The 25,613-nt window shown below is 41.9% G+C and overlaps 1 protein-coding gene across 2 annotated transcripts in view; it reads right to left on the reverse strand.

Moving 5' to 3' along the window:
• Positions 1-25,613, reverse strand: part of arl15a (ADP-ribosylation factor-like 15a) — a 99,125-nt gene that overhangs the window by 53,672 nt on the left and 19,840 nt on the right. For both annotated transcript variants that reach the window (XM_084360357.1, XM_084360358.1), the window contains exons 2-3: positions 6,686-6,830; positions 5,148-5,207 (exon numbers count right to left, since the gene is read on the reverse strand). In XM_084360357.1, the coding sequence (XP_084216483.1) occupies positions 5,148-5,207; positions 6,686-6,830 (205 nt within the window). The remainder of the gene's footprint in view (positions 1-5,147; positions 5,208-6,685; positions 6,831-25,613) is intronic.

The following is a 25,613-nucleotide window of genomic DNA, read 5'->3' on the forward strand; positions in this document are numbered from 1 at the left end:
GGTTTCAGCTTCTTAAAAGCATGGATTTGCTGCTTTTCTTCGTCTTTTATGTAAGTAATTGAAGAGTCTTTCGGGTTTTGGACTGTCGATTGTAGAAAAGAAGACAAAACTGAGCTTTTATGGACTAAATTATTCATTGATTAATCATGAAAATGACTGACAGATTTATTGATAATGAAAATAATTGTTAGTTGCAGCCCTAGTTAAAACAGAGTATAAAGCACAAAAAGGATTTCACTGTAGAGGGAAAACTTCTTTTTTTAAATCATGCATATGACAATTAACGTAGTGCGTTAACTCGACTGACTTGACACTAGACCCTGCACTATAAACTTGCATTGTAAAAAATAGACGACATACTGCTGCTGAATGATTTAAACATTTTAACTTCAAAAGTTGGTTCGGCTAATGCACTTTAAGATATAAATGGGCTGTCCCTTATAGTATCTGTGATACACCATTCACCAAGTGAAATAAAAAACCTGACATCAAACAGGGTAATATCCTTGAATGAGGCCTCAAATAGAGATCAGTTACACGTTTGTCCTCAGAACTCCTAAATCAGAACAGTCTGCGACTGCCAGCATCTGCTTTAAACCCAAATGACAATTTACAAATTATTTCACTTTTGGTTGAGTCTTTTCCAGCACAAAAGAAAAGCTGCCCTGCTGGGTAAAGTAACACACACTGTGGTCCTATTTGATAGTAATAAGAACCACATTGGGTCGATGATGACTAAAGCGTCGTGATTTTGTTCTGAGATATGTTTGCATTCTTTCTTTGCCCGTTGGTGATCACAGACAACTGGTAAATGTTCTGCGATGATCCTGCATCTTGTTTGTGTTCCCCCATGTTCTCTGTTTGTGTACATGATGTACTAATAATGGTCAATATTATGGACTCTACTGTAACTCTTCTGTTTGTTGATTAGTCCATTAAAAGTAAATTAATCAGTCACACTCTTGCAAAAATGGCAAATATTTCCTGGTTCAGGTTTCTTAAATGGAATTGTTGCTTTTCTTTGACATTTATGGTAGTAAATGTAGAGTCTTGTGGTCTTGGACTATTGGTTGGACAAAGCAAGCAATGTGAAGATGTCACTTTGGGCTGTGGTGAACTGTGATGAGAATTTTTCACATTTTTAATTATTTATTTATTTATTTATTTTTACACCTTTTATAAATGATTATTCTATCAATTTCGGAAACAATCTGAAGAGTAATGGAAAATTAAAACAGTTACTAGTTACAGCCATTGACTGTACGTATGGAGTAAGGGGCGCAGTGACAAATTCAAGTTTACACAAATGACATTTACAAGCAGTGCATGCACCCCACACACACACACACACACACACACACACACACACACACACACACACACACACACACACACACACACACACACACACACACACACACACACACACACACACACACACACACACACGGTAATCTACAAATAAAAGCACATAAACCTATGAAATTGCCAGAATGAAGCAAACATCTTTTAGTATAAACTGTCAGATTAAAAACATATTGGAATAATGACAAGTATTGTAAAGACTGGCGACACTTCAAATCGAAAGCCTCAACAGCAACGAGTGGTGATTATTAGGAGCACTTCTTCATCAGCTGTCATTGCGTGGCATGAATGCACACTGTGAAATGGCCTGTCTAGACTTGACGTCATGACACACACACACACACACACACACACACACACACACACACACACACACACACACACACACACACACACACACACACACACACACACACACACACACACACACACACACACACACACACACACACACACTTTCCGCCCCGTGTCCCTGGAGGTGCCCTTCCCACCTAATCCCCATACCTGGTACCAGCTGGGTAGCAAATGTCTGCCACACTAAAGATCCCAAAATGCTAAATTTTCAGTGTCAACCACCTGAAAAGACTTCATTACAATTATTCAGATGAGTACAAAGAGCTTTCATTAACATCGTTGATACCCAGTTTTGCTGCAGTGTTGCAGCCCGCTGATTAAATGAATAGCATATCCATCTCTTCATGCTGACGATCCCTGATGAAAACACACATTTCTCTCTGGGTATCCATCTGATTACAATGTCAGATTATCTCTAAGTGAGTAAGTAATATAAGGTGCCATAGGGTTGATACTGCCTCGATGTGCCGGTCTTATATTTTGATAATCGGCTATGAGCATAGGGTGACTTCTGTCCTACCTTCCACCATATTTCTGAACCAGGGGTGGATATTTTATGTGCATTAGTGATACGTGACACTGCAGCCTGACAACTTTTTATTTATTTCGAGCGTTGAAACTGATGGCTCTAAGCAAGCACAGTCTCTGTGGTGAGAGACCACACAGTTTGTCTTTCAACGTGCACATGTGTCTGATTTTCTTAAAAATAGTCTGCAGCTGTAGCAACCAATTTATTTTGACTTTATTTATTTAAGGTCAAGCTTAAATCGGCTTTGGATTGAATTATTTTGTCCTTTCATCCTGCCACTCTTCTGTCACAGCGATAATATGCCTGTTTGCACTTTTTGTCATGCACATGCACACATGTAGAAAAACAAGCTAGGAAACCTGTTATTCATATGACTGACCACGAAATACAATTTTTCTCCAAGAAAATCTGTCTGTATTAACTGTTTTTTCTTAATCCTTTACTCCAATGAGGTGAACTGGGTTTTTTGCATACAGTATATTTAAGAAATCAGGGCATAGCAGAAAGCTGACAATAACTAGGTTATTTGAATGAATGCTTGAAGATTGAAAGAGGCAGCAGCACAATCTGGAAGCAATGGTAAAGTGAATAAGGAATGGGAGGCAGAAGGGAGATGAAGAAAACAAAAACAAAAAGCAGAGGTGAAGATGTGAAAGAAAACATGAAAACAAAGACAGCTGGGACCTCAATGACGAATGCATGAGTGAGACAAACGTATAGCCCAGTCTGAATCATTACAGGCACCATACCATCAGGGTCGTCTGCACATAAGCTGCTTTGTGCCTCTGGTTTAAAAAGGACATCTTGCGCTTCTGACAATCTGGCACAGTGCGCTCAAGGCAGGGAGAGTTAAAAATGCATTACCAGGCTTAGTAACATTACAAGTTACAGTTGTGAGTCAACTGCACTTACATGTGTTCATAGCCTGCATCAGTTTAATGACAGAGAATGGATTGGGCTCCTAAGCCAACTTCAAGTGTCATGTTAGGGTCACGCTCTGCTCTTTGGCATGCAGAGAAATCTTGCATACACAACAAAGGTATTAACCTTAACATTTGCTTGTTTCCTTTGTCCCCTCATCCTGTTTGAACTTAAACCACTTTTTTCTCCCAGATGAAATGGGTTGAGCAATGATCAGGCTTACCCTGCCAAGCAAACAGCACAGATAAAATAACTGCATTTATAAAGTGTGAAGGTTCAGCTTTTATGAGGAAGGATTTCATGTGTTAGACTTGCTCTACCAAACGGAGCAAATTCTCACAAATAGTTAATGTATCAGCATGTGTGCCTTAAATGTTTCTTTTTCTTTTATCTCCAGCACTTAAGGTCACCTGCACACTTAAGACTTGCTTTACATTTCTTACTGTAAAGGGAGAATACCTCATTGACATTTAATGGGCTTTCCGGTGGGAGAAAAAGGAAATACATAGGAAGTGCTTCACTTCTTCATGCTTCTTAACAAGCGCCTCTTCCCTTGCCTTAGTCAAGGCTGAGTGAAGAGAACAAGCCACAAAGGTATTGTGTAAAACAAGGTTTTTGGGGTCAGGAATACTGATGTCTGTGCGTCACATCTTGTGTCATTTTTCTGCATCACTGATGCAGTGCAAAATAACATAAAACTAAACCAGGCATGTTTGCTTGTTTTAAAGCCATAGGGAAACGGGAGAAACAAGAATACTGACAGAAATGGGAAGTGTTGAGTATGTCTCTTACAGTGTGGAAAGGGGTTGCTTTAATCGGAAAACGATCTGAAAGACTCATGATGAAAACTGACTAGTGGAACATTTTGCAAGAACACCAACTCTCCCGACTCCATATTTACGTCACATACATTTGGAACTCAAAGAGTACGCCATCATTCAGCCAAACAAACGGACTGCGTGTCAGGATTTCACCTTGGACAGTAAACCTAAATCCGATACTGCGCTCCAAATGAAAAGTAGTCAGTAGAGGCATCAAAACATCATGTGCTTGTTTTTACCCTCTTCAAACCATCCATAACGGGTGGCACCGTAAATCGTTCAAATTCTTGTGCTCTATGTATTCACAAGAAAAGGCGGGGGGGGGGGGGGGCAAAGAAAAAAAGAGAACAGATTTCATCATCCTTTGCTGTGGTGGCAGCCTATACTAACGTATCTAAATCAAACGTGTCATGCGTGGGACCAGTGTTTTTCCAACCACAATAATGTCCCACCAGACTGGCTTTGAACCAATCCAGAAAAACCTCTTTTGAAAACCCCCTAATGCACTCTGTCCAAATTTGGTAGCACCCTCGTTGGTGGTCCCCCGGTGCCTCTTTGTGTATGTGTGTGTGTGTGTGCGTGTGTGTGTATGTTTTTCATCTTTTCAAGAGAGGTTGGGTGAGCCTTCAAAATATACACTGCACCTGTCATGTGCCTATAGTGAGCAGAAAACAACATAAATTATTTCAACTCTCAGCAAAACAATGAATTTTCTTGTGTCACTGCACTGCTTGTAGGAGAAGGGAAAGGACTGATTTATCCCTCTCTTAAGACTCCCTTTAAGGACTGGAAGCCTCCCATTGCATTTGGTGTGTTTACAGATCTCCACCTCAAGATCCCTCATCTGTGCTTATTAAACTGCTTCCTCGAGCGCCGTACATTTCCAGGAATAACAGTGCGCAGATTGTACAGCCACTTCAAAGAACACTAACAGGTCTGACGTCTGTACTTAAGTGTCAGTCTGCGACCGAAAGGTGTGATGCTACTGGAGGTAAAAACAAACAGTGTCCTTGCGTACACAGTTTTTTTTTTGTTTTTTTTAAATAGTTAATGTTAAGAGATGAGTTTATCTCAGAACAAGTTTTTTAAAGTAAACATTTGTGTAATAAGTTAAATGATTAAGCTTTACAGGCTGATGTTTGGCACGTGTTTCTTACCTCCAAGTTCTTTTACATTCAAGATAGCATTTGGAAATGGCACTGCTTTGATGCTGAAACCTGAGGAGAAAAATGAAAATCTGTTATTGTAATGGCATAAAGAAAACATGTGCATGTGTGTATGCATATGTGTGGACAGCACATGTTAGGAGTAATGAGAGTCAACTTTTAGGAATGTTGGCTGGATAGTGAGAGAATGGTTAAAAAAATAGATTTAAAAAGATCCACTTAATCATTTGGTTTCCCCAGGATATTTGGTGTACCTTCTTCAAACCACCAGCTGTTGAACACAAAGAGGGCCGACAGCATATTTGTATAGTAACTAAAGAAAATAACACTTTGTGTGGTCCGGGTTAGCAAAACAGAAAAACAAGAAAAGCTAAACAGAAAAGTGTTTTGTTCTATGTTGCAGTTTGAGGAGGATGGAGCTTAAGTCTAAAGTGCCACCATGTAATATGTGGTTTGATTCTGCGGGTGCACACGGTGGGAAATAGTAACGAAAGCCACTGAAGGAAGAGATTTAATGTTGCTCAAATTATGCTAAATTATCTTGGTGGGAATTCCTTTTCTGGAAACATTCACAAACAGGAGGAGAGATGGAGAGACAACCAATTATGATTTTGTAAACATCTACATTTACTAATTAATGTGTTTTTTAAGCACATTACAACAGTGCAAAATCATGAAGTAAGAAGTTGGGGGAAACACAGGAGACTTTTCCCTCATTGTTCTTCATTATTTCCCTCTGTAGATGTTGGCAGATGCAGATGGTGCTGACACCTAAATCTAATTTCAGAGAAGTACACTCAATAAGTAATCGACATATTTGATCTATTACGGCCTGCTCAGTGGCAAACACAGACAGGTGTTCACTCCCTTGAACCACCCCTGTCACGGAGACATACACACCAACACTTACAGACAGGTCATTTGGGAATTACTTTATATTTAGCTTCTCCTAGTGAACGTGCACAATGACTAAATCTAAAATGGGACTTCTGCAACAGCTCAAAGCCGACTGCTGACAAAGCCAGGGGAGGAAAGAGGAATGTCCGTGTCCTTGAGGGATTGCATTGCGTTTATGGAAAGCAGAGCGTTGACTACCAAGAGAATGATGTACTAACCCTAAAGCCTCCTCTTCTGGACATACTTAACACCAGCCTCCCACTTGACCAGAAGAAAGAAGCGGAGTGTTGGCTGTTGAGATACAGCAGAGCGTTTCTGGCATGAGCGCTGGGACTTTGGAAGACATACTAAAGACATGTTTCCCCCTATTGGAGAGCTGTAATACCTGGCTAGTATTAGCAGTGACTCTAATCCAGAGGACAACATGTTCTTGAAACATAAAAGTGAAGACTGTGAAGAAAAGGAGATGGATAAACTGTGGATGCATCTATTTAAAGGAGACATATTATGCCCCTTTTTTTCGGTTCATAATTTTATTACTAATTAATAGCTAACTAATAGAATAGGGTCTCCTTTAAGTGCACATATATTGATTTTGAAAAAATTGCCCCACGTAGGGTATGTGCACATACCTGTCGTAGGTACGATGCCGTCGCTGCCCTCACTACAGAGGCGTGAGAGCAGGCTGGTCTTTCCAGCACCTGTAAGGCCAATGCATACCACGTCATACTCTGGTCTCGGCGGCGGGGGTCCTTTACAGCACAGTGCCCGGAAACACTAAAACAAAACAAATAAGACAATGAGTGCATTGGAAAAGACCAACTACACCTGGGACTGGCGGAGTAATGATTAAGATTTTGCAAATCACAAGAAGCTCTCCCCTTAAAGTGAATATTGTTGGGATAAACTCGTGTCTCTCATAAGCATTACAGCAGTCTTCTTATGATGAAGCAGGAAACCAGACTACATGTCAAAAACAGGTCTGTTCTATGAAACACTTCCAGATTGTCAGTTGATGTAAGAGGAGCAAAATGTTTTGTTTTTTTTGTTAAAAGGAAAGAGCAGTGACAAATTATAAAACCATGTGTGGTTTAACTTTTATGACTCACTACAATCGTGTCATACAGAGTAAAAGCCTTCATGACAAAAGATGTTAAGGGCATTAGGAGTGTGAGATGCATCAGCTTAGCCCAAATGCAACATGTTTTCGTGTCTATGTGTGTGGACCTTGTCTTACTGGGCCCTTATGGCGGCCAGAGGCAGACCTGTCACTCCATGAATCACGGCCTGGGACTGAGGGCCTGCTGTGAGACATTAAGAGGCAAATGCAGTGTGAACCGTGAATGAGATCTTTAAACTTGTGTGAAGAGATCAGTATCCAAAACTAAAAAGAGATCTCTTTTATTAGCAAGACAGGAACCAGTCTGGACAAGGCAGGGCAAGCACACATTCACACACACACACACACACACACACACACACACACACACACACACACACACACACACACACACACACACACACACACTCCCATCTATATCACATTTCAAGTGGCAGAACATCAACACAAGATTGCTTACTGCTCTTGTCAGAGGACGACCCCATTCAACACACTGCTACTCTGTTCAATCAAAGACTCTGACAGGAAGGAAAACACACGCACAAGTGTACGTGAACTGCTCCACATCTGTGCGCACATTCTCCAGGTGTGCTTGGGCATGCCATTACAAACATATACCACAGCGAGGAGACGCAGATACAAACAAATGAAAAGATAAACAAATAATCTGTGTCAACGTTCAAGTATCTTGGCCAAATGTTCAAGATTTAGGTTCAGGATAAGACTCTTTGAAAATTAGATTGTAACAGCAGCTGACTTCTTGAGGAAGAAGTTTCCTCACATTCGCGATTGCTCCCAATACACACACCTTCTTTCAAACTGGAGGGGAACAAGAGTGCAGCAGACAGTGTTGCAGCCTCAATTCTTACGCATACCCCTCAGACATCGGTGACCACCAGGGTCAGTTTTCAGAGCCGTGCCAAAACAGAGCTGCTGTTTGATGGAGATGTGGGGAATCTGCTTCAACAGAACCAGACGTCGGCTGAGCAACCCGACCCCCCCGACTCCTCGGTGAACCCGCCAGTCTGCTCAAACAGGAAACATTCTCCTCTTCCAGAAAAACGTTGAGATCAGAAACACACGCGCGTCAGATGGGGGGAACACATGTAAAAACCTGGTCTGATGAGGTCACTCTATTCTCTTTCTTGCCCTATTCTCCCATTGATACCTCTGCCCCCCACCCAAATTCCCTAAAGCCACATGTAAAGATTTGTGTAGAAGGTAAAATCTGCCCTTCAGCTGTCAATCCCCTGAACTGACAGTTGATCTTTCAGAGAAAGCCAAGGGTTGAGTCAAGGAGAGACAGAAGAACTATGCAAGATATATATATTAGCTATGAAGTTGCTATGAGTAGGATGGTTATTTATTCAAACCATCACAAAATGATCACATACAGGCAGGACAGTTTCCAAAGGAGCATCCAGGGCCTGACCCTGGGGTCCCTCTGTACGCAGTGGCCCCTGTGAGAGAGACAGAGATGGGAACTCCCACCTCTGGCCCTCCCTGACAGGACAAGATTGACGAGGAGAGCTTGCTCAAAAGGCTCACAAGAGAAAAATAAATATGTCCAAAGGCCTTTGCTTACCTTGAGAGGTGCCCCTCCCCTGTCAACCGCACACTCAATGAGAGACCTGAGAGTCAGTGGGCTGTGTCACTGACACTGAGAGCTCAAATGAGACTGTCCGGTGATGACTGCCTCAATAAATCTTCGAGGCATCCAGACAAACAGCTGAGATTAAAACTGGAAATTGAATTCAACATACACAGTCAACAGCTCCCTGAATGTTGTTTGACTGATTTACAGTATGTTCAACACAAGCTGGAAGTGACTGAGTTGTAAAAATATTCTCACATGTACGGTCACAAAGACAAACATGTGCCTATGGAGGCTTATCAGCTTTACTTCCTGTTTTTTTCAGGCTACATTTAAACTACTATGAGGCCCCCTGTGCATGAAAAAAGGGCAATCATAAAAGAAAACAAATACAAACTTGCAACTCCCTGCCAAAACACCCCCATAAAAAGTCTGCCATTCCTAGACTTTATTGATCGGCTGCCTCTTATAGGATTGTGTTTTGATTATGCTTCTCTGAAAGACCTGCGAGACATTACCTCACTGTTGTTGTGAAAGCTGATTAGCTAGGCTTTATGTTAATGAGAAAACACTGCTGAAGATAAATATGGCTAAAGACATAGCCAGGCTGCATTCTTTCAGATGATCCTTAAGAGATGCATGACAGAAAGACGGAACAAACAGCCCCCGGCCTCCAATTTGCAAAAGATGTCGAGACATTTAATGGGTGACATAACTGGGCCTCCTGGCAGGAGACCAGAGCTCGAGTACACAAGTACAGAAGCTGAAGACACTGCTGGTTGACCAGTGGTTGTGTAAGAATATGTAAGGGCAGCTCTATAAATCTACAGAGGCTGAACTTAATGGCATTTGGTCTCATGTACATAAAAGAGGACTTAAAAAGGAAATCAGTGGCATGAAAGGAAAAATATATACTGCAGTTCCCTTTTCTTTTTCCAAGTCGTACCACATGCAGCCTAACTAACACCACCATGGAGCCTACTGACCTCAAGTGACTGTCTGTTGATTTGCATACTGTTAGCACACAGCATGTGCATGGATATTTGGACAGGACATACATGGAAAAAGATCAAGGCACACGGTTCAGCCTCTACAAACTGAGGGGTTCAGTTGGAGTTGAAATATTCAAAGGAAAACAGTTTTGTCAATGAGTCATAACACATCGTGCTGCAAATTCACCTGACGTAGTTGGACAGAACAGGAGCCAGGCTCTTTTTAGAAAACCACTTTGTATTTTTAGAGGTAATAAATGTGGGTTAGAGGGAAGCCACTACCGCCGCAGCAGACTAGTTCGTGTTTCACTCTCGTACTCTCTGGCTACTGTCGAGACACCACAGGACAGGAAAATAAGCACTGGCATGACAGCATGTTCCAAAGTGGGGCTCCCCAGCAAGCTGCTTAGTAACACATACATATAAATGCTAATAGTAATAGAACACGCACTGCTTCTGCTCAGTGATAAAACATTAAAGCAGGTGTAAGGCATCAACTAATGTTGTTGCTGGAATACTCAGGACAATTGCATAATTAATCCAATGTCTTGCCCAGAAATGGTTCTTTTGGGATCATCATTAGTATTGTGTCAATCCAGATGTTTGGCTCACATTATCCAAACTTAATTTCACAGTTGTTATACATAATTGCTTTGTAGATGAGTACAGATATAGAAATACAGTTACAAGGTGTTAACATTGGACACTAATGCCACTGAGTTATTACAAATGTTTCCAAAAATAACAAATGTCAGGCTGAGAAATGTATTAACAATGATGAACAAGACATATGAATTTTCCATTTGAACTGATGCAGCCATAAAAAACAATATGAAATTGAGTGCTGGAGCAAGCAAGCAGTGTGTGTGATATATCAAAAAGTACAGGGAAAGAAGTGTATCTAAATGTGAAGAGCGGGGTTTATCAGTGATCTCATCAGCATCATTACTGCCAATGGAAAACTCTAACAACAATGCGGGGAAATAACGCATTCACATTAATTGGGGGCAAATCACATTTTAGATCTTTTTGTTTTCGATTACCAAAAATTCCAGACTGTGTGAAAATAAAAATTATAGTGCTCCATTTTATGGGTAGTAAGTGCCTGATGACTGAGTCACCTGAACTGGGCATATGTCTCGCCCACATTTTGGCAAAAACAAAAGGATGTTAATCTGGAAACTATGGGTAAAAGAAATCTGTTACCAAGATGGAGCTACCCACAACCACCCAAAAACCATGTGCACTTTCAATAAAAAACAACAAAGTGGGTCATGTCCTTGCTCCACACACTTCCTCTTGAAAGGTAGGATACGCATCAACTGATATGCTTGAACTGTTTGCACTCAGCCCAGCAATGGTGCTAATGAGTCTAATAATGCCTGTTAAAATCTGCGGTATCACATTTACCCTCCAAGCATTTCCAATAGCAAGGCACACCAAAAGGCAAATATGACTTCCTCCTTGGCTGCCAATTTACACAAGCTGTGTATCCTTATTCCCCAACAACAGCGGAGCAAGCGAAGGAAAGAAGAGAGGAGGAGGAGAAAAGGGAAAGGACATCCGAGACACTTGCCTCTGGGAGTCATACCCACTGTAGACAGACAGACACAGGACACGGACGCGCAAGCAGGCCGTTTTTATTTTTCCAGACCAAGTGTCGGGACAACACTTGTGTGCAGGGCTCACTCCTGACCTTTGGAAATGACAGTCCTTTATATGGGCGTCCCGACGGAGGAGCGGTGCTAACAGATATGTGTGTAATACACACCGGCCACAGTCATAACACAGGCCTGCAAAACCAGGGGTAAGCAGAGGGCGGGACACAGAAGGGCATGCAGGAAGGCAGTCTGTCAGGGATGGAAGGAAGGGTAGAGGGGAGCAGGGGAGGTGGAGGGGGTTTGCGGGCAAACGGGGGGATGGAAGGGGCACATTCATTCATCCTCATTCATCTTCTCCCCCCCTTCAGTTGTTGTTGTTATTTGCCGCTTTGAAGCTGGATGGGGGGTGCACGGTGGGACACAGTGTGGCTCAGTACAGTGAGGGAAGGGGGTGTGTGGGGCGCACTGCATGCCATTCTCGTTAAGGGGCGAGAGAGACATGCTAGACACACAAGGCAGCTCCCTGGACTCTTCCCATGCTTAGTTGTTACTGCACCAAGCACAGACAGCTTCAGCCCTGGGTCCCCGCCGCACCTCACCAAAGACCCATCACCCGTTTTCCTGCTTCATATCATAACACATATTTCAGTACAAGACGTTTAGTTGCTCAAGTCCTCCTGATGTTTTGATAACTCCTCCTCTAGCAGCCTTCTAACCACCACCGCTGCCACCACTAACCTCTCGTAGCAGCACATTTTCCTCCTTGAGGGTGCGGGCGAGATGATACTGGAGGCGCGATACTTGTAACTACATGCCTGATCGACTGGTTTCTTAAAACCTTAATTGCGAGATAAAACAAACAAAATGTGGATTTGGCAGCCAGGGCTGTGACATGCTTTCAACTGTAGCTGCGGGTGATGAAATACAAGATTTACTGCACTTCAAAAATGATGGCCAAGTGAGGACACTAAACAGGTGCCATTCATTACCCCCACATCAGAAATAGATCCCTGCACAAACACAGACACCTACACGCACACACACGCAGACACACACATATACACTGAAAGAGTAGACCGGAACATTTGGGGGATGCGCGTCACTCCCATTCCTTGCCTCAACAATGCACATCCAGTTGTGTGGAATTTTTTTGATGCAGTGAATGTTGAATGTGTCCACTGTTGACTTCAACGTCTTAAAACACAACATCACGGAGACCTACTGGACTGAAATGACAGACGTACAGCAATAATAAGATGACCCTGTCTGCGCCAGCTCAACATCTTGTCTGGTGAAGTAGACCGTGTCTTACTTAAGTCGACAAAACAACCCACAACCCATTATGCCTGCGTGTCTGTGTGTGTACGGAGAGGCCCTGTAAAGCTGATTTGCTTGTCACTGTTTTGCAGGCACATCATCCCCTTATTCTGAAGGAACATCCTTTCTCTCTCTCTTTCTCTCGGTCTCTCTCTCCTATCGCCCCCTCTACCCAACTCATTCATCCCACTACTGTCTGTCTGGTCCTCGTTTCAGAGCTTGATCACTGTTGTCCTGACGCTAAGGTGTCTGGACAAGGAGACAAGCTGGAACACACGCACACACACGCACACACACACACACACACACACACACAAACACGCACACACACACACACACGCACACACACAGACACACACACACAAAACCATAGAGTGAAGTTAGAGCGCCCCCCAGCTTTCTGCTGTAACACACTGCATCTATTGCACTGCAAAGGTAGAAGCAATGTATTGTGGTAACTCGGTTACTGTAACTGAGTTAGCTTTTTGTAATCTTCTAGTAACAAAAACTCTTTAAATGAAACAAAAGATAAAACAAAATGAACAAAATACAATAAGCCAAATAACTATTGCATTTCAGGTAAGAAAGGAGGAAATCTAGCCTGCCCAAAAACCCCACAAGAATCAAGATTCGGTTTCATCACAGTGAAAACCGACAAGTACCGCCCGCTGCTTATGAACAGAGGTGCAAGGTGGAGATTCGTAAGACTGAATTAGGTGATGTGACCAACTGACCATCTGGAGCGTAAAGTCCACTTTTTAAGAGACAACCAAGACAGGTCTAGACTATGGGGCAAGATTTTTGAAAAACAGCCGGGAGCGACCCCCCTGCTCCCTTCTCTCCCCTTCTCTTTCCCTTTTCAGTAAGCAGCGGCAGTGCTGGCCTTCTCCTATCTGGCCTGACATGGTAGCTTGTGACCCTGCGTGGTTGAGGAGGAGGCCAGATCAAAGGCAGAGGAGCAGCCTTGGAAAAACATTTGGGCTGGGAATGGACGGGATATCTGTCAGGAAGCCTTTCCCACTGGGCTCACTAGTGCTAGGGCCCAGGGATCGGGTTACCACCCAAAAACGCCGACATGAAAGAGGAAGCGACGCTAATCCGCATACATGGGGCTCTCTGTCCATGCTCCATTCGCACTACACCACAACCACCAATAATGTACATGTATCCCCTCCTTCTCCTCTGCTCCTCACTCTCTAAACTCTCGACCACTCTGTATCTGTGTGTCCCCCAAACTACATCAACCTAACACGCCCCCTAACCCCCCCCCAACCCCCCCCCAACCCCCCCCAAGCGTCTATGCACCACCATCTCACCCTCCTCCACAACCCTTCACCCTAAAAACACTCGAGCTTCATCACAGAGGATTAACAGGAAACCCTGACACAAGCCATTGTTATGGAGGCAGAGGGGGCTTGGGTGGTTTTGCCACCCCGTGTGGGTCTTTTTTTTTTCTACTGGGGTTGTGATGCTTTTAGAGAAGGAGACTGTGGGACTTCATTGCCTCAGCCTTCTTTCTAACCTCCCTGATGCACACACACACACACACAACTACTTCCACAACCTCTCCACCCAGTTGCATAGATGGCGGCTGGTGGTGGGCGAGAGTTCAGTAGCAGTAAGCAGGGGCAAAGAAATGAAGGATGGAGAGGGATGGAGCGGGGGGTGCATCTGTAGGAGGGAGTGGGATAAAGGGAGTGCTCAGGATGAGGATGGTGTATATGTGTGTATCTGTGTGGCAGAGGGGGTGGGGATGGGTGTCAGTGCTGTAAATCTTGATGTCACTGACAGGAAGACTGTTGCGGACCATTACCATAAATCTGACAAACGCTAATTTGATGGGAGGCTGTATCTGTCTGGTCAGGGACCAGTCTAGACGCTCCTATTGAGGGGTCCTACAGCGTAGCACTGTTTGTTTCCAGCACCATCTGGATGTGGCAGTAAGTGCCCGCTGCTATGGTTCACATGCACACACACACTAAGGCAGACACACAAACATATATCATAGCTAGAAATTGCACCATTCCTAAAGCCATTGTAAAAGCTTTGACCTTTATGTTCCTGAACAATAACTTGAATTAATTATTGTAATGCAATGACAGTTAATAACACTCAAGGCAAGTGGTTACTTATAATATCTACAGGTGCTATGGTCAACATTCCTATACAATAAAAACTTTTAGAGTTTACATCATTTATTAAATCAAATATACAGTAGATATTATAATATATTTGAAAAGCAAAACAGGGTGTAGTAGGGACATTATGTAGTGCACAGAAAAAATGTGCAACACAAAATAAGGTTGCCATAATGCCAGGCTTTAAACTTCCTGCAATGCCGTGGAAAAAAGGGGAAAAAAATCCTAAGCACACTTCTTTTAATAACAACCTACACACAGTGCTGAACAGAACACATACTAACACATTTGCAATAATGTTAATATATGTGTAGCCTTGGGGTGAAAATGTGATTGTACATCTTTTTTTAGAGCTTTGGTACTTTCGATACTATTGAATATGGAGATCATATCTTTTAAAACGTGGTATCAAGAAAAGTATAAAGTATCAATACTTTTGACAACGTTATTACAAAATACATTGTCCAGAGGAATTGTACTAGTTTTAAGTCTACACAAAACACTCTTCAAATTCGGTAACGGGCCACAGTAACCGAAAATGTAACCTGCAACAAAACCAGCAATGGAAAGTGCTGAGGAACCCAGATAATTACCCATTGTGTGCAAAAGATGCCATTTGTCAGGTCAGAGCAAACCTACGCCACACTCTCTCTCCAGGACATGTACTGATTCATACCAATTCCCTCGGCAACAGACTAATGCTTAAGAGGCCAAAAAAAGACTGCATCTTGTAAGAGAAGCAATTATAGCCCCGAAAAGAAGCACAACATCGAAATCTGCCCTCTTAAATATTTCATCCGCATCCATAATTCTCTGACATTTTTATGAAAAACTATTTTTGATCAAATCTAAAAATATTGTGGCACAGATTTGATTGTGGAGATTTGTTTTAGCCTCATGCCTGAGCTAGTGCTTAGGTTTGACATCCATTTTTGACATTCATAATGTCCACGTAAAATTTCCAAAATCTGTTAAGACTTGCTATTCAGTTGAACCAAAATAGATTTTCTTTTGAGTTACTGCCCTTTTATTTGAAAGAACATGTTCTCCCTCTCAACAAGCAGAACTAGAGTTCACCTGAGGAGAACCTGGGACAGATCCAAGAGCTCTGGCGGGTTCAGCCAGCACCGCACGGGCTCAACGTTTGTCCCATTCAGAGGGGCCAGGAGTGGGCCACAGCACAGACTAGGGCTGAACAGTGCTTCCCTATTGCTACTTACACTTTGTTTACTTTCAAATGTACAAAGTACCCCTCATCAACAAAGTTCACAAGCTCGCCCAACACCATTAAAATGAGAATTTAGCAGGCTGAAAGGAAGAAAGGGAAGCGAAGAAGAATAAATGAGGATGTGTTTTCTCACACTGAGGGAGCTCACTCATAGGATGGGTAGAAGATGAAACGGGTTTGATGGCTAAAGTATTGATAGGAGGAATATAATCCAAGCAGCAGGTCCACTAGACATGCTGAGGGGACTGAGGGGCCACAACTTTTTTCCCCCGACACATTTATCTGTCTGGAGGCTACCTTGGAGCTCCTGTGTGTTTCATGACATTTACTGGAAAAGTACATTAGGTAGAGAATGAGGGGGACAGCATTAAGGGGCCCACCCACGGGACTGTTTTCATGTTATCCTCAGTTTGCAAAAGAAAGCAAGAGGCTGAGGTGGTGGCAAGGCAGCTGCATTCACAGACAGAAGACACCTTTGCTCCATGGGACATCCGGAGGGTAGATAAGGGGGCCACAGAATTGAGGGGGTACCACTGGGCGCCATTATGGTATATAAATCTTGTAACTGGGAAGGGTGATTAGCTTGGCTACATTAGCATACGGCGGCAGCAAAAACTTTGGTTTCCTGGGCACAGTGTAGGGCAAAAAGATGTTTTTCCGCACCCATGTAGAGGATCAAAGCTTGAGGGGCCCCCTTTTGAAGGCCCTGAAACCAGTGTGCAAGAACCAAGGGGGGTGGGGGGCGCCCCATCTCATAGACATAAAAAGGGTGGGTGGATGGGGAGGGCACTTGTCCCACTTACATCAGTTATGGCACATTTTCATAGAGCATCTATCTATCGACCACTAACTCAATTTCTGATAAAAACAAATCTTAGGGCCCCCATTCTCTCTGAAACAAGTGTGGGAAAGTTTCGAGCTTAAGGACGTTGTCATTAAAAGAGAAAGACCCCTCCCCATCACCTATTTCTAGGCCCCTTTGAGACAAAAAAAAACCTGACGGGGACCAACTGAACAATAAATCTGTTTTTACACATTGTGCGGTAGCCTAGAATTAGGTTGATGAGTGGGGAGGGGGACAAACTGGAAAAGTCCTTTCAATGAAAACAGATTCTCACAGGATATGAAAATCTTGGATTCTTTAATGGAGTGAACCATTCCTCACATCACATCATACAAATGAGGCTGAGCCACAATGACGTGTTCAACGAGGTCATTGGGGATGTTGAGAGTGATCAAAGTGTACAGATTAAGAGGGAGGAGATGGGAAAAGCTGTTTCTGGCGATCTATGACGAACTATGGACATAGAGAAAAAATCCTTCTGTTCTACAAATCCTGAACAGGGATGGTAGATAGGCGCCTGGAGGCCAACAAAATGGAAAAGCCATTAATAGGAGAGAACCACAAACAGTGACGTCAAGAAGAGAACCGAGGGACATTTTGTCAGGAAGAGGAGAATCGTGATCCCTGAGTATTGTTGTACATTAAGGGAGCGTCAAGTGGTTCAAGCATCATAAGAAAACATTTGTCATAACGAATCAAAGACCATATTAGACCCTAAAGATGCTGGTCTCTTTAAATTTTACCTCAAGTAATAGTTACAAAATGTGTTCTACTCTCTCTTTTTTTTATCTGTCCTTTCCCTTATACACAGGTTCTTCTGAGACCTACTAGTTATGCAGTTTGGCGACAGGTACATGTGTGCAGTAAGTCCTCCCAGGTCAGGAAGCTCTAGATCTTCAGACTCCGCACTTAGAATGCATCTCAAATGCATCAGATTGACTTGTGACCAGATTTGCTTTTATCTATGGGAAACTATGATGTTTGCTAATCAGCAAAAACATACGTTTGTGTGCGGCTTTTATGGCTTTAACCATGAGCCAGCAGAATTAATTTGAATCGGACTCTGTTTGGAGGGTCTCTAGAGCTATACTTCCAATAAACTGAACATACAGTTCATCAGTGTGTCATCACATATGCTTCCAAGGTATGCTTTGGCATGTGGGACTTTGTTTTATTGAATATTTTTGGTTAAACGTAAACAAACTGATCAATTTTAACTCCTTTGTCAACTGAGATGAGTGAAATGGTGAAATACTACATTATATTGTCTTTACAGTAATGCTCATTACCTGTGTAACTACACTTAAAAGTTATAAGTTTCAGAAAACTTTCATTTTGACAAATATTTGTTAAATTTTTTGCTTAAATAAATAAAAACTAATCTATCAATTATTCATCATTGAAATACATGAAATTTACAGTAAATGTAGTTCAGATTTTACTACTTTTAAAAGGCATCACACCAATATACTTAAGAGTCTGTCAGTGTTTAACAGTGCTTTGCACAACAGAAGCACAGGCTACAACCCTCTCTAACCACACACCTCTAGTTCACACACTGTTGGCTTTCACTTGATTTCTGGTGTTTTAATGGCCAATAAGTAGCTGGTGCCACCCTTCTCTAATGATGCAAGCCAAAGACAACTCCTTGCAAACAACATTATCGAATAATTCAAGTGTATTCCCAAAGCCCCTATTTTTCAGTTACATACCAGATGCTGAAGACCTAGATTTATAACATGGTGGAGAATACTTACTTAATGAATACTATTTTGGTAGATATTCACATCAGTCCAGAATATGACAGTTATTGCTTGTACATAATGTATAAAATACTGCACTATGCCTTCTTTTAGTCTTAAAAATGGGCAAAGAAAAATGAAATAAGGAGACAATCTGTCAAAAGCATTTTAACTGAGATGTTCCCCATTACTGCAACATTTTTCCAAAAACGATAACAGACTGGAACAATAATCACCACTGCTAAGATAATTGTCTCTTATCATGTCCACACAATTATGTGTGCATGGCTCTGCATGGATTCCTGATTGAAAATGATGCTATCCGATACTGTTACACAACCCTGATATCAAATTAGCGTGCATGTTACACAATAAATTGAGTTATTAGGCAAATGCTGTTGAACAAAAATAATGAGGGATGAGACACCAAAGCCAAACATCTGGTGGTGTTTCAGGGCTGGGAAATCACAGGTCGTTCTGTGCCGTAACCTCTTTCATTGAGCATGAATCTTTGAGACTTTGGGGCGTTTCGGCACGTTTGTCGGAAGTTAACCAGACACATTGTTTTAACCTTTGCCGGAGGAGCCTCTGTCTCATTCCCAGGGGCTGGCTGTGTAAAAGGGTCAATGACTTCAATAGGCCTTCATTAAGCACAGTAAGTGTCAACAGTTAATTATGCAAATTAGGAGACCCCTCATGTGGTCATGTGGGTCCCTGGCCTCCCCCTTTCATTGCAGCCTCACACACACACAAAACATACCACCCTGCAGACACACACACACTCCATATAGCACATACATTCACTTATACACACTGTATGCCTTTCATACATTACTTTTCCTCCTCACTCATTTCTTGTCAGGAATCAGAAATGGAGTGTTATGGTGCTGATACATAAATGGAGGCCAATGAGGCCCCTGAGGTCTCCAGTGGCTTTTCTTGCCATCAAAGAACCTCCGGAAGGTTCTTGCTGGGTGAAGCTGAAAGCCCACCAAGTTCTCCTCATCAAGACTGGGGAGTAGGGGGCATCAGTGCCCCCTCAAAAACAAAATGGAGAAAAAAAAACCTGCATCAAAACAGTCAATTAGGCAAAAATGCATGACAGCCAAATTCGAACATTGTTTCTGTGATGGTAATGACAGGCCTTTCGCTCCTCTGCCTCTTCCACACATCTGATGTCTGCGGCCCCCTGATTTTCAAAGGCTGGGAAGCCATCAGTAATTAATAATCACACGCTTTGGGCCCCTCAGTTGTGACTGGCGGATTCTTTGTAGGGCCAGCCTCAAAACCCTCAAATCCACTCTCACCTACCTCTTCTCACCCCATCGTCGCCAGTTTGTGTCGATCTCCCCGGCAAATGCCTCTATCACTGCCTGCTGTTTCGTTCAGGTACATTGTTTATCCACCATTTCAGGGGGTCCTCTCCATTGTATCTTGTGGGCGCCAATTTTAACCAGCTCCCCCTCAACCCTCCGTCTAAACCCGTTCACCTCCCACTAATTGTGTCGAGATAGGGTTGTTGGGGGCTGCAGGGGTGGACAGATAATATGTCCTCCGTTGTGAGTGAACACCAATCAAACACCACCCCAAGAACTGCTTAACGCTACTTTTGCTTTTGGAACAACTTTTATTTGTTATTTTATTTCCTTAGCTTTTTTCCCCGTACAAAACAAACTTCTCAAAAACAACAGTCTCAAAGGGCTTATGTAATAGTAAATCAGAACCAGATTGTGGCCTCCACTGGTCCAAACCCACCCAAGTGAAGCTCTGGGAGGCTTCACCATGTGATACAGGTGTCACATGTTCTTTTGATACAAGCAAGAACATCTTGGTGTAAACTCAGCATAAGTCTATTCCTGAATCATACTATGGCAGATGCTCTCATGCCAAAATATGTGACGATGCCTGCATTACTGGATTTCATTTAGATAATCCAGTGACAAGCTTACAGTGCAAATTTCAAAATAAATGCTAAACACATGCTCATATGCAGGTATTATATGGTGCTTATCCATATGCAACTAGCTGGCTGAAGAATGAACATTGGCCAGGAAACAGAAAAGGTCAGTGAGGTTCAGCTGTGCCTAGCTGACCCATATGTGTGTATGCAATGCAGTCAGGACGTAGGATAGTGATGACTGTTTGTCATCGTAACATCACATTTGACATAACCAAAACAGCTAAAGTGACTTAACAATAAAAAAGGTAAAGTTAAGTAAAGTAAGTTGTATTTGTTCCTTTGGGAAAAGATCTGATCCGTGACTCAAAAATAGTTTTGGAATCCAAATCATGAGTTTGTGAGCCAATGCACAACTAATTAATCATAATGGCTTTATGTGTCTATTAATTTAGTTCACATCCCCTATATTTTGGGGGGGGGGGGGCAGGATAAGCTGAAAGCCAGAACTTTAACCTCAAAGCCATTGTTTCATCTAAAATCCAATGTGCTAGAGTACAGAGTCAAGACCACAAAACATGTGTCACTTCCCTAATACTTTGTGACTGCAGTGTACATGTGTGTGAAAGATGGTGAAGATAGGAAAGTCTATGGGCTGAACCAGGGAAACATGTGTGTGAAGGCTACCACTATACAAACTGTACCACTAAATCCCAAACGGGGAGCATTTGACTAAAGCCAATGGACTCCACATGTCTCCCCTACTTCAAAGGGGGACAAAAGATGTATTACATCATACCAGCCCATCCTCCGCCTTTAGAGGAACAGACATAAAAGTCAATATATGATATTAATAGAACAAATAAATAGCCAGGAGCAAAACCAATATTATTCAGGAACTACCATGCTGTTAGGGTTATGAACATACCCTAACCCACTATTCATGTATTATCTGCATTATCCTGACACTTACTGAATGGCCATACCTCGTCAGAGTCTTACTTCTTACTTTGCTGACTTACATTGCGATTGTAGTAATACAGAGTGGCAAATAAACACTATAAAAAGGTCTACCAGAGTTATCTCAGCCAGAAAAATGTGACTGTTGCCCTTGATAACATCAACAATCAGTGCTGAATTGCGCCTGGTAAATGGCAAAATAAATAATAATATAAACAGAGCAGATTAACAACATGTGAGACTGTGTAACAACTTGCTGCGATCCAGAAAGATCACAAGATGACTCCACATTACTAACAAAATCATACTTTACCGGAAGAAGAAATGAACACCAGACCCAAGGCACATGCACACACACACATACAGAGAGTAAGAGCCAAGGCTGGTGGATAGATGTGCGTACGGCAGTATTGCGCAAAAGGAGCTTTCATAAATGACTGAGCACAGAGGGAAACGTTTACTTAGTCAAAGACAGGAAAGAACAGACTGAGGCCAACTGTGCCATGATCCATCACAGGCCTATCCATGACATTGCACAGTGCAACTTGATTCAGAGGTAGCCTAAGCCCTTCCTGGGGCTGCCCTCCCCAGAGAGAGAGCATCCACCCTACCAACTGTGGATGAGTGGGTATGATAGGGCACCGGGAAAATGTCTGCTTGTCAGAAAAGTGCTACAGAGATCTAGAGAAACTGCATTGAAATATATCACCTGATGATAACCTGCTGGGGAGATTCAAGGTGTTTCTAATTCTGAAAAACGTTGGAATTGATTTCAGACTGCAGACCCTGAATACCCCAAAACTGTTGTTGAGTGAGGAAAAAGAAACGTTATCATCATGGTCTGGTAATCTCTTTCTCTAAGTACTCTGCTTTGTAAAACTACATGTAAAGTTAGTCTGGTATCGTTTACAGGAATGGAAATGGCACAGTAAAATATACACAGGTTAATGGTTTTCATAGAGTCACATACTTCCAGGGCTTAATCATCGATGACGTTCTTGGCCCTGTTTCACTTTAGTTTTAAAAGAGTGAAAACAATAAACAATCTTGAAGAAAAAACGGTGATCTGTCTTTAGACAAAGCCCTTTAAAATGTACACTTCTTTGATGTGGCTTTTGTACGCTATTACACATCACCACAAAAAATTCACCACTTTCGTTTGCCCTTTACTACCCAGAGGTTTTCAATACATCCTCTTATGACCATGCCGCTTAATGCCTCTTAAAACAAACCACAGTTAAGCATGTGATATAAAATCAAAAGACGAAGGGAATTTCCTTTACTGGGTTAGGTGTCCCCAGTTGACCCCTTGAGTACAATAGCATATGATTTACTTTGCATGGTACATATTAAAAGCCTTGTATCCAACAGCTTATGTTCATCTAATGCCGACGACTCCACACGTCCATACTCACGAAGCTTAATTCATGGCTGAGTGTGCTGTTAGTTAGAAAAGGTAGCATGCAGTGTATTAATGCATACATATGACACAATACTCTAAGAAATAGAGTTTGCTTGAATAAAAATTATCATATCAAACTTCTGTAGTAAATGTACAGCTGAGCTGATGAGCTGATCAGTGACTACATGGCTCCACCCAGAGGACGCATGAGTGAATTTTAAAGACTGAACCATGTGCATGAATCACACATTACATTTTTATTTTTTTATTTTACTGAAATTCAAACTTCATTATTCATATCAGTCCTGAAAACCCTTCAGCATTTGGTTTTGATAAACTTGAAAAATAACCATGAGGCCTTAATTTGCAACAAAAGCACTGGTTTCAGATCAAAATGCCTGTAGCAGTGTCCAGGCAACAGAAATATGCTTAATGCCTTAAAGCTGATCAGGAAAGAATGATACTGTCAAGTCTGCTGTCCTTTTTTCATCTCTAAAGAAATACAAGAGATAAGTGGAGGTGAAACGTACAATCAATTAATTAAAGTGGCAACAGACAACTTTCCCCCATAGCGGTTGTAGGTGTTATTATTGTTGACGCCACAATTGTTAAGACAACTGGATCGTTTTCGTTTTTCTTGTCTATTGCCAGTTTAATAGATTAGTTGATTGACAGAATTATGTATCATTTATCGGGCGAAAGTATCACATTTGCTGATTCAAGCTCCTCAAACGTAATCATTTCCTGTTTTTCTCTGTCAGAAACTGGATACTTTGGGTATTTCCAACTGTTGATCCAAAAAACAAAAACAGCTTGAAGGCATCACTTTTACTCTGATAACTTGTGATGGGTATGTGTTGATTATTATTTAACTTGCAGTCCTAGTGGTAACAACTGACTTATTGACAAACTTTAACACAGCAGAAAAATTACCACACGCTGGACAATATTTTGGGATCCTCTTCCAAAGAATTAGGCCCTTGCGCATCAATCTGTGTTGGAATGGTGTCATTCTTGCGCTAAGCTCTGTCTGTTGGGATATTAGACTGTTCTTCAAGAGGGAATGTCTCAAGCTCTTTGACAGATGAGGGGGATTTGGAAACCAAATGTACACTCTGTGCTAAACTACATCCCATAAGAGTTCTGTGAACAGCAGAGCCAGTCATCTTGGAAGACATGGAAGACAATCTTTGTCTCATAAAAACTCTGAATTTGTCTAGTCACATTTAAAGGGAAATCATCACTCTGGAAAGCAGGAATATCATGAGAGAACAAGTATTTGTACAGATGAGTGCACTGAGTCCTCGAAGTGGTCTCATGTTTCGTGCCCATTACACAATTACAGAGAGCAATCATCGACTCAATATGGCTGCCAGTTCAGTCGCAGATATTATTGGATTAAGACATCTTTTGGCTCCAGGATCTCCAGGTAAAGGTGAAAAATGACTCATCAGGCCAGTAATTTTCCATCCGTTTGGGGTGAATGTTACACCAGCTCTAAACGCTTGTCAGTTCAACTTTACTTTTCTGTGTCTCTTATGTGCATCTAAACAAGTCTTGAATTCCAGTGAGGTGAGTTGCAACCACTCGTCTTCTTTGGAAAGCAGCAACGAATACTTTTTAATCACTTCAAGACTTTTATAGACTTGTTTTTAAGTAACCCTTTCTGATGTTTTAATGTTGTGTTGTCGCCTTTAGTCTCTATTAGTGTGCTTTGTGCCTTCTTTCAACATCTCACTGGAAAAGCTGTAACCCACTTTGAAATATGAAAGAAACTTGGAACATTAGTCTCAAAGGCTGCAGGAACTGGGGTATAGACAATTTCCTTGTTTTGCTTCTTTATTGATTTGTGATCTTTTGAAAACAAATAAATGTCAGATGACTGTCAGATGTTTTAACAACAACAACAAAAAATGTACTAAAAGGCGTTAAAAAAGGACTTTGTAATTGTGGACTAGTTACTACAAAGGTTAAGTCCTTCATGTGGTGCTTCCAGTTTTTCCCAGCATTAAACAATAACCACTAAATTCCTGTGCGGAGTTTAAAGGGCTGAAGTTTTTAGATGACCACACTTAGTCTCGGCAGTATGCTGTGCGCTTTAAACAACAGACTAGTGGGGTCTGGAGTAAAAGATGCATGACATAGATGACCTCAACAACTTACAATATCTTCCCCTGGTTGTCAGCAGTGTCTGTTCAGTAACATTAGAGGGCGCCATTACCCTTTATTTGAATCAGTGCCTCAGTCAGACATACCAGGCATGCCCAGACACAAATCCTTTACTCACTTCCACAACACTGGGGTGAAGCTTATCATAAGTATGTTAGCACATCAGCACTGATCTTGGATGGAACCAGTTTGGGAGGTTTAGATGCCAATTTGATCTAAGATCTGACCATACATCAGCTAAAGTGCAACTGAAAATATTATCACATTAAAAAGCCATAGAAGAGCAGTCATTTTGAATTTTATCCTTCCAGCATGGTTTATTTTTTCTTTTCTTAAACAGCTGTTCCTGTTTTTGAAAAGGTGTAACAAATGGGAATACTGGGAATGGAAATACTATGACTCTACATCTCACTAGTATGGCTGGTAACCATCTGATATTTTTCAGTGGTGGTGCTGTATTTTTATTTTATATATTTCTTTTGACATTGTTGGCATTCTGTGGACAGCAAAGGAAGAATTTCATTGTACAGAAAAACATGTTTCCTTACTGGGCATA

Source organism: Pagrus pagrus (genome assembly GCF_965226575.1).
Source record: "Pagrus pagrus genome assembly, chromosome: 8".
NCBI classification, from domain to species: domain Eukaryota; kingdom Metazoa; phylum Chordata; class Actinopteri; order Spariformes; family Sparidae; genus Pagrus; species Pagrus pagrus.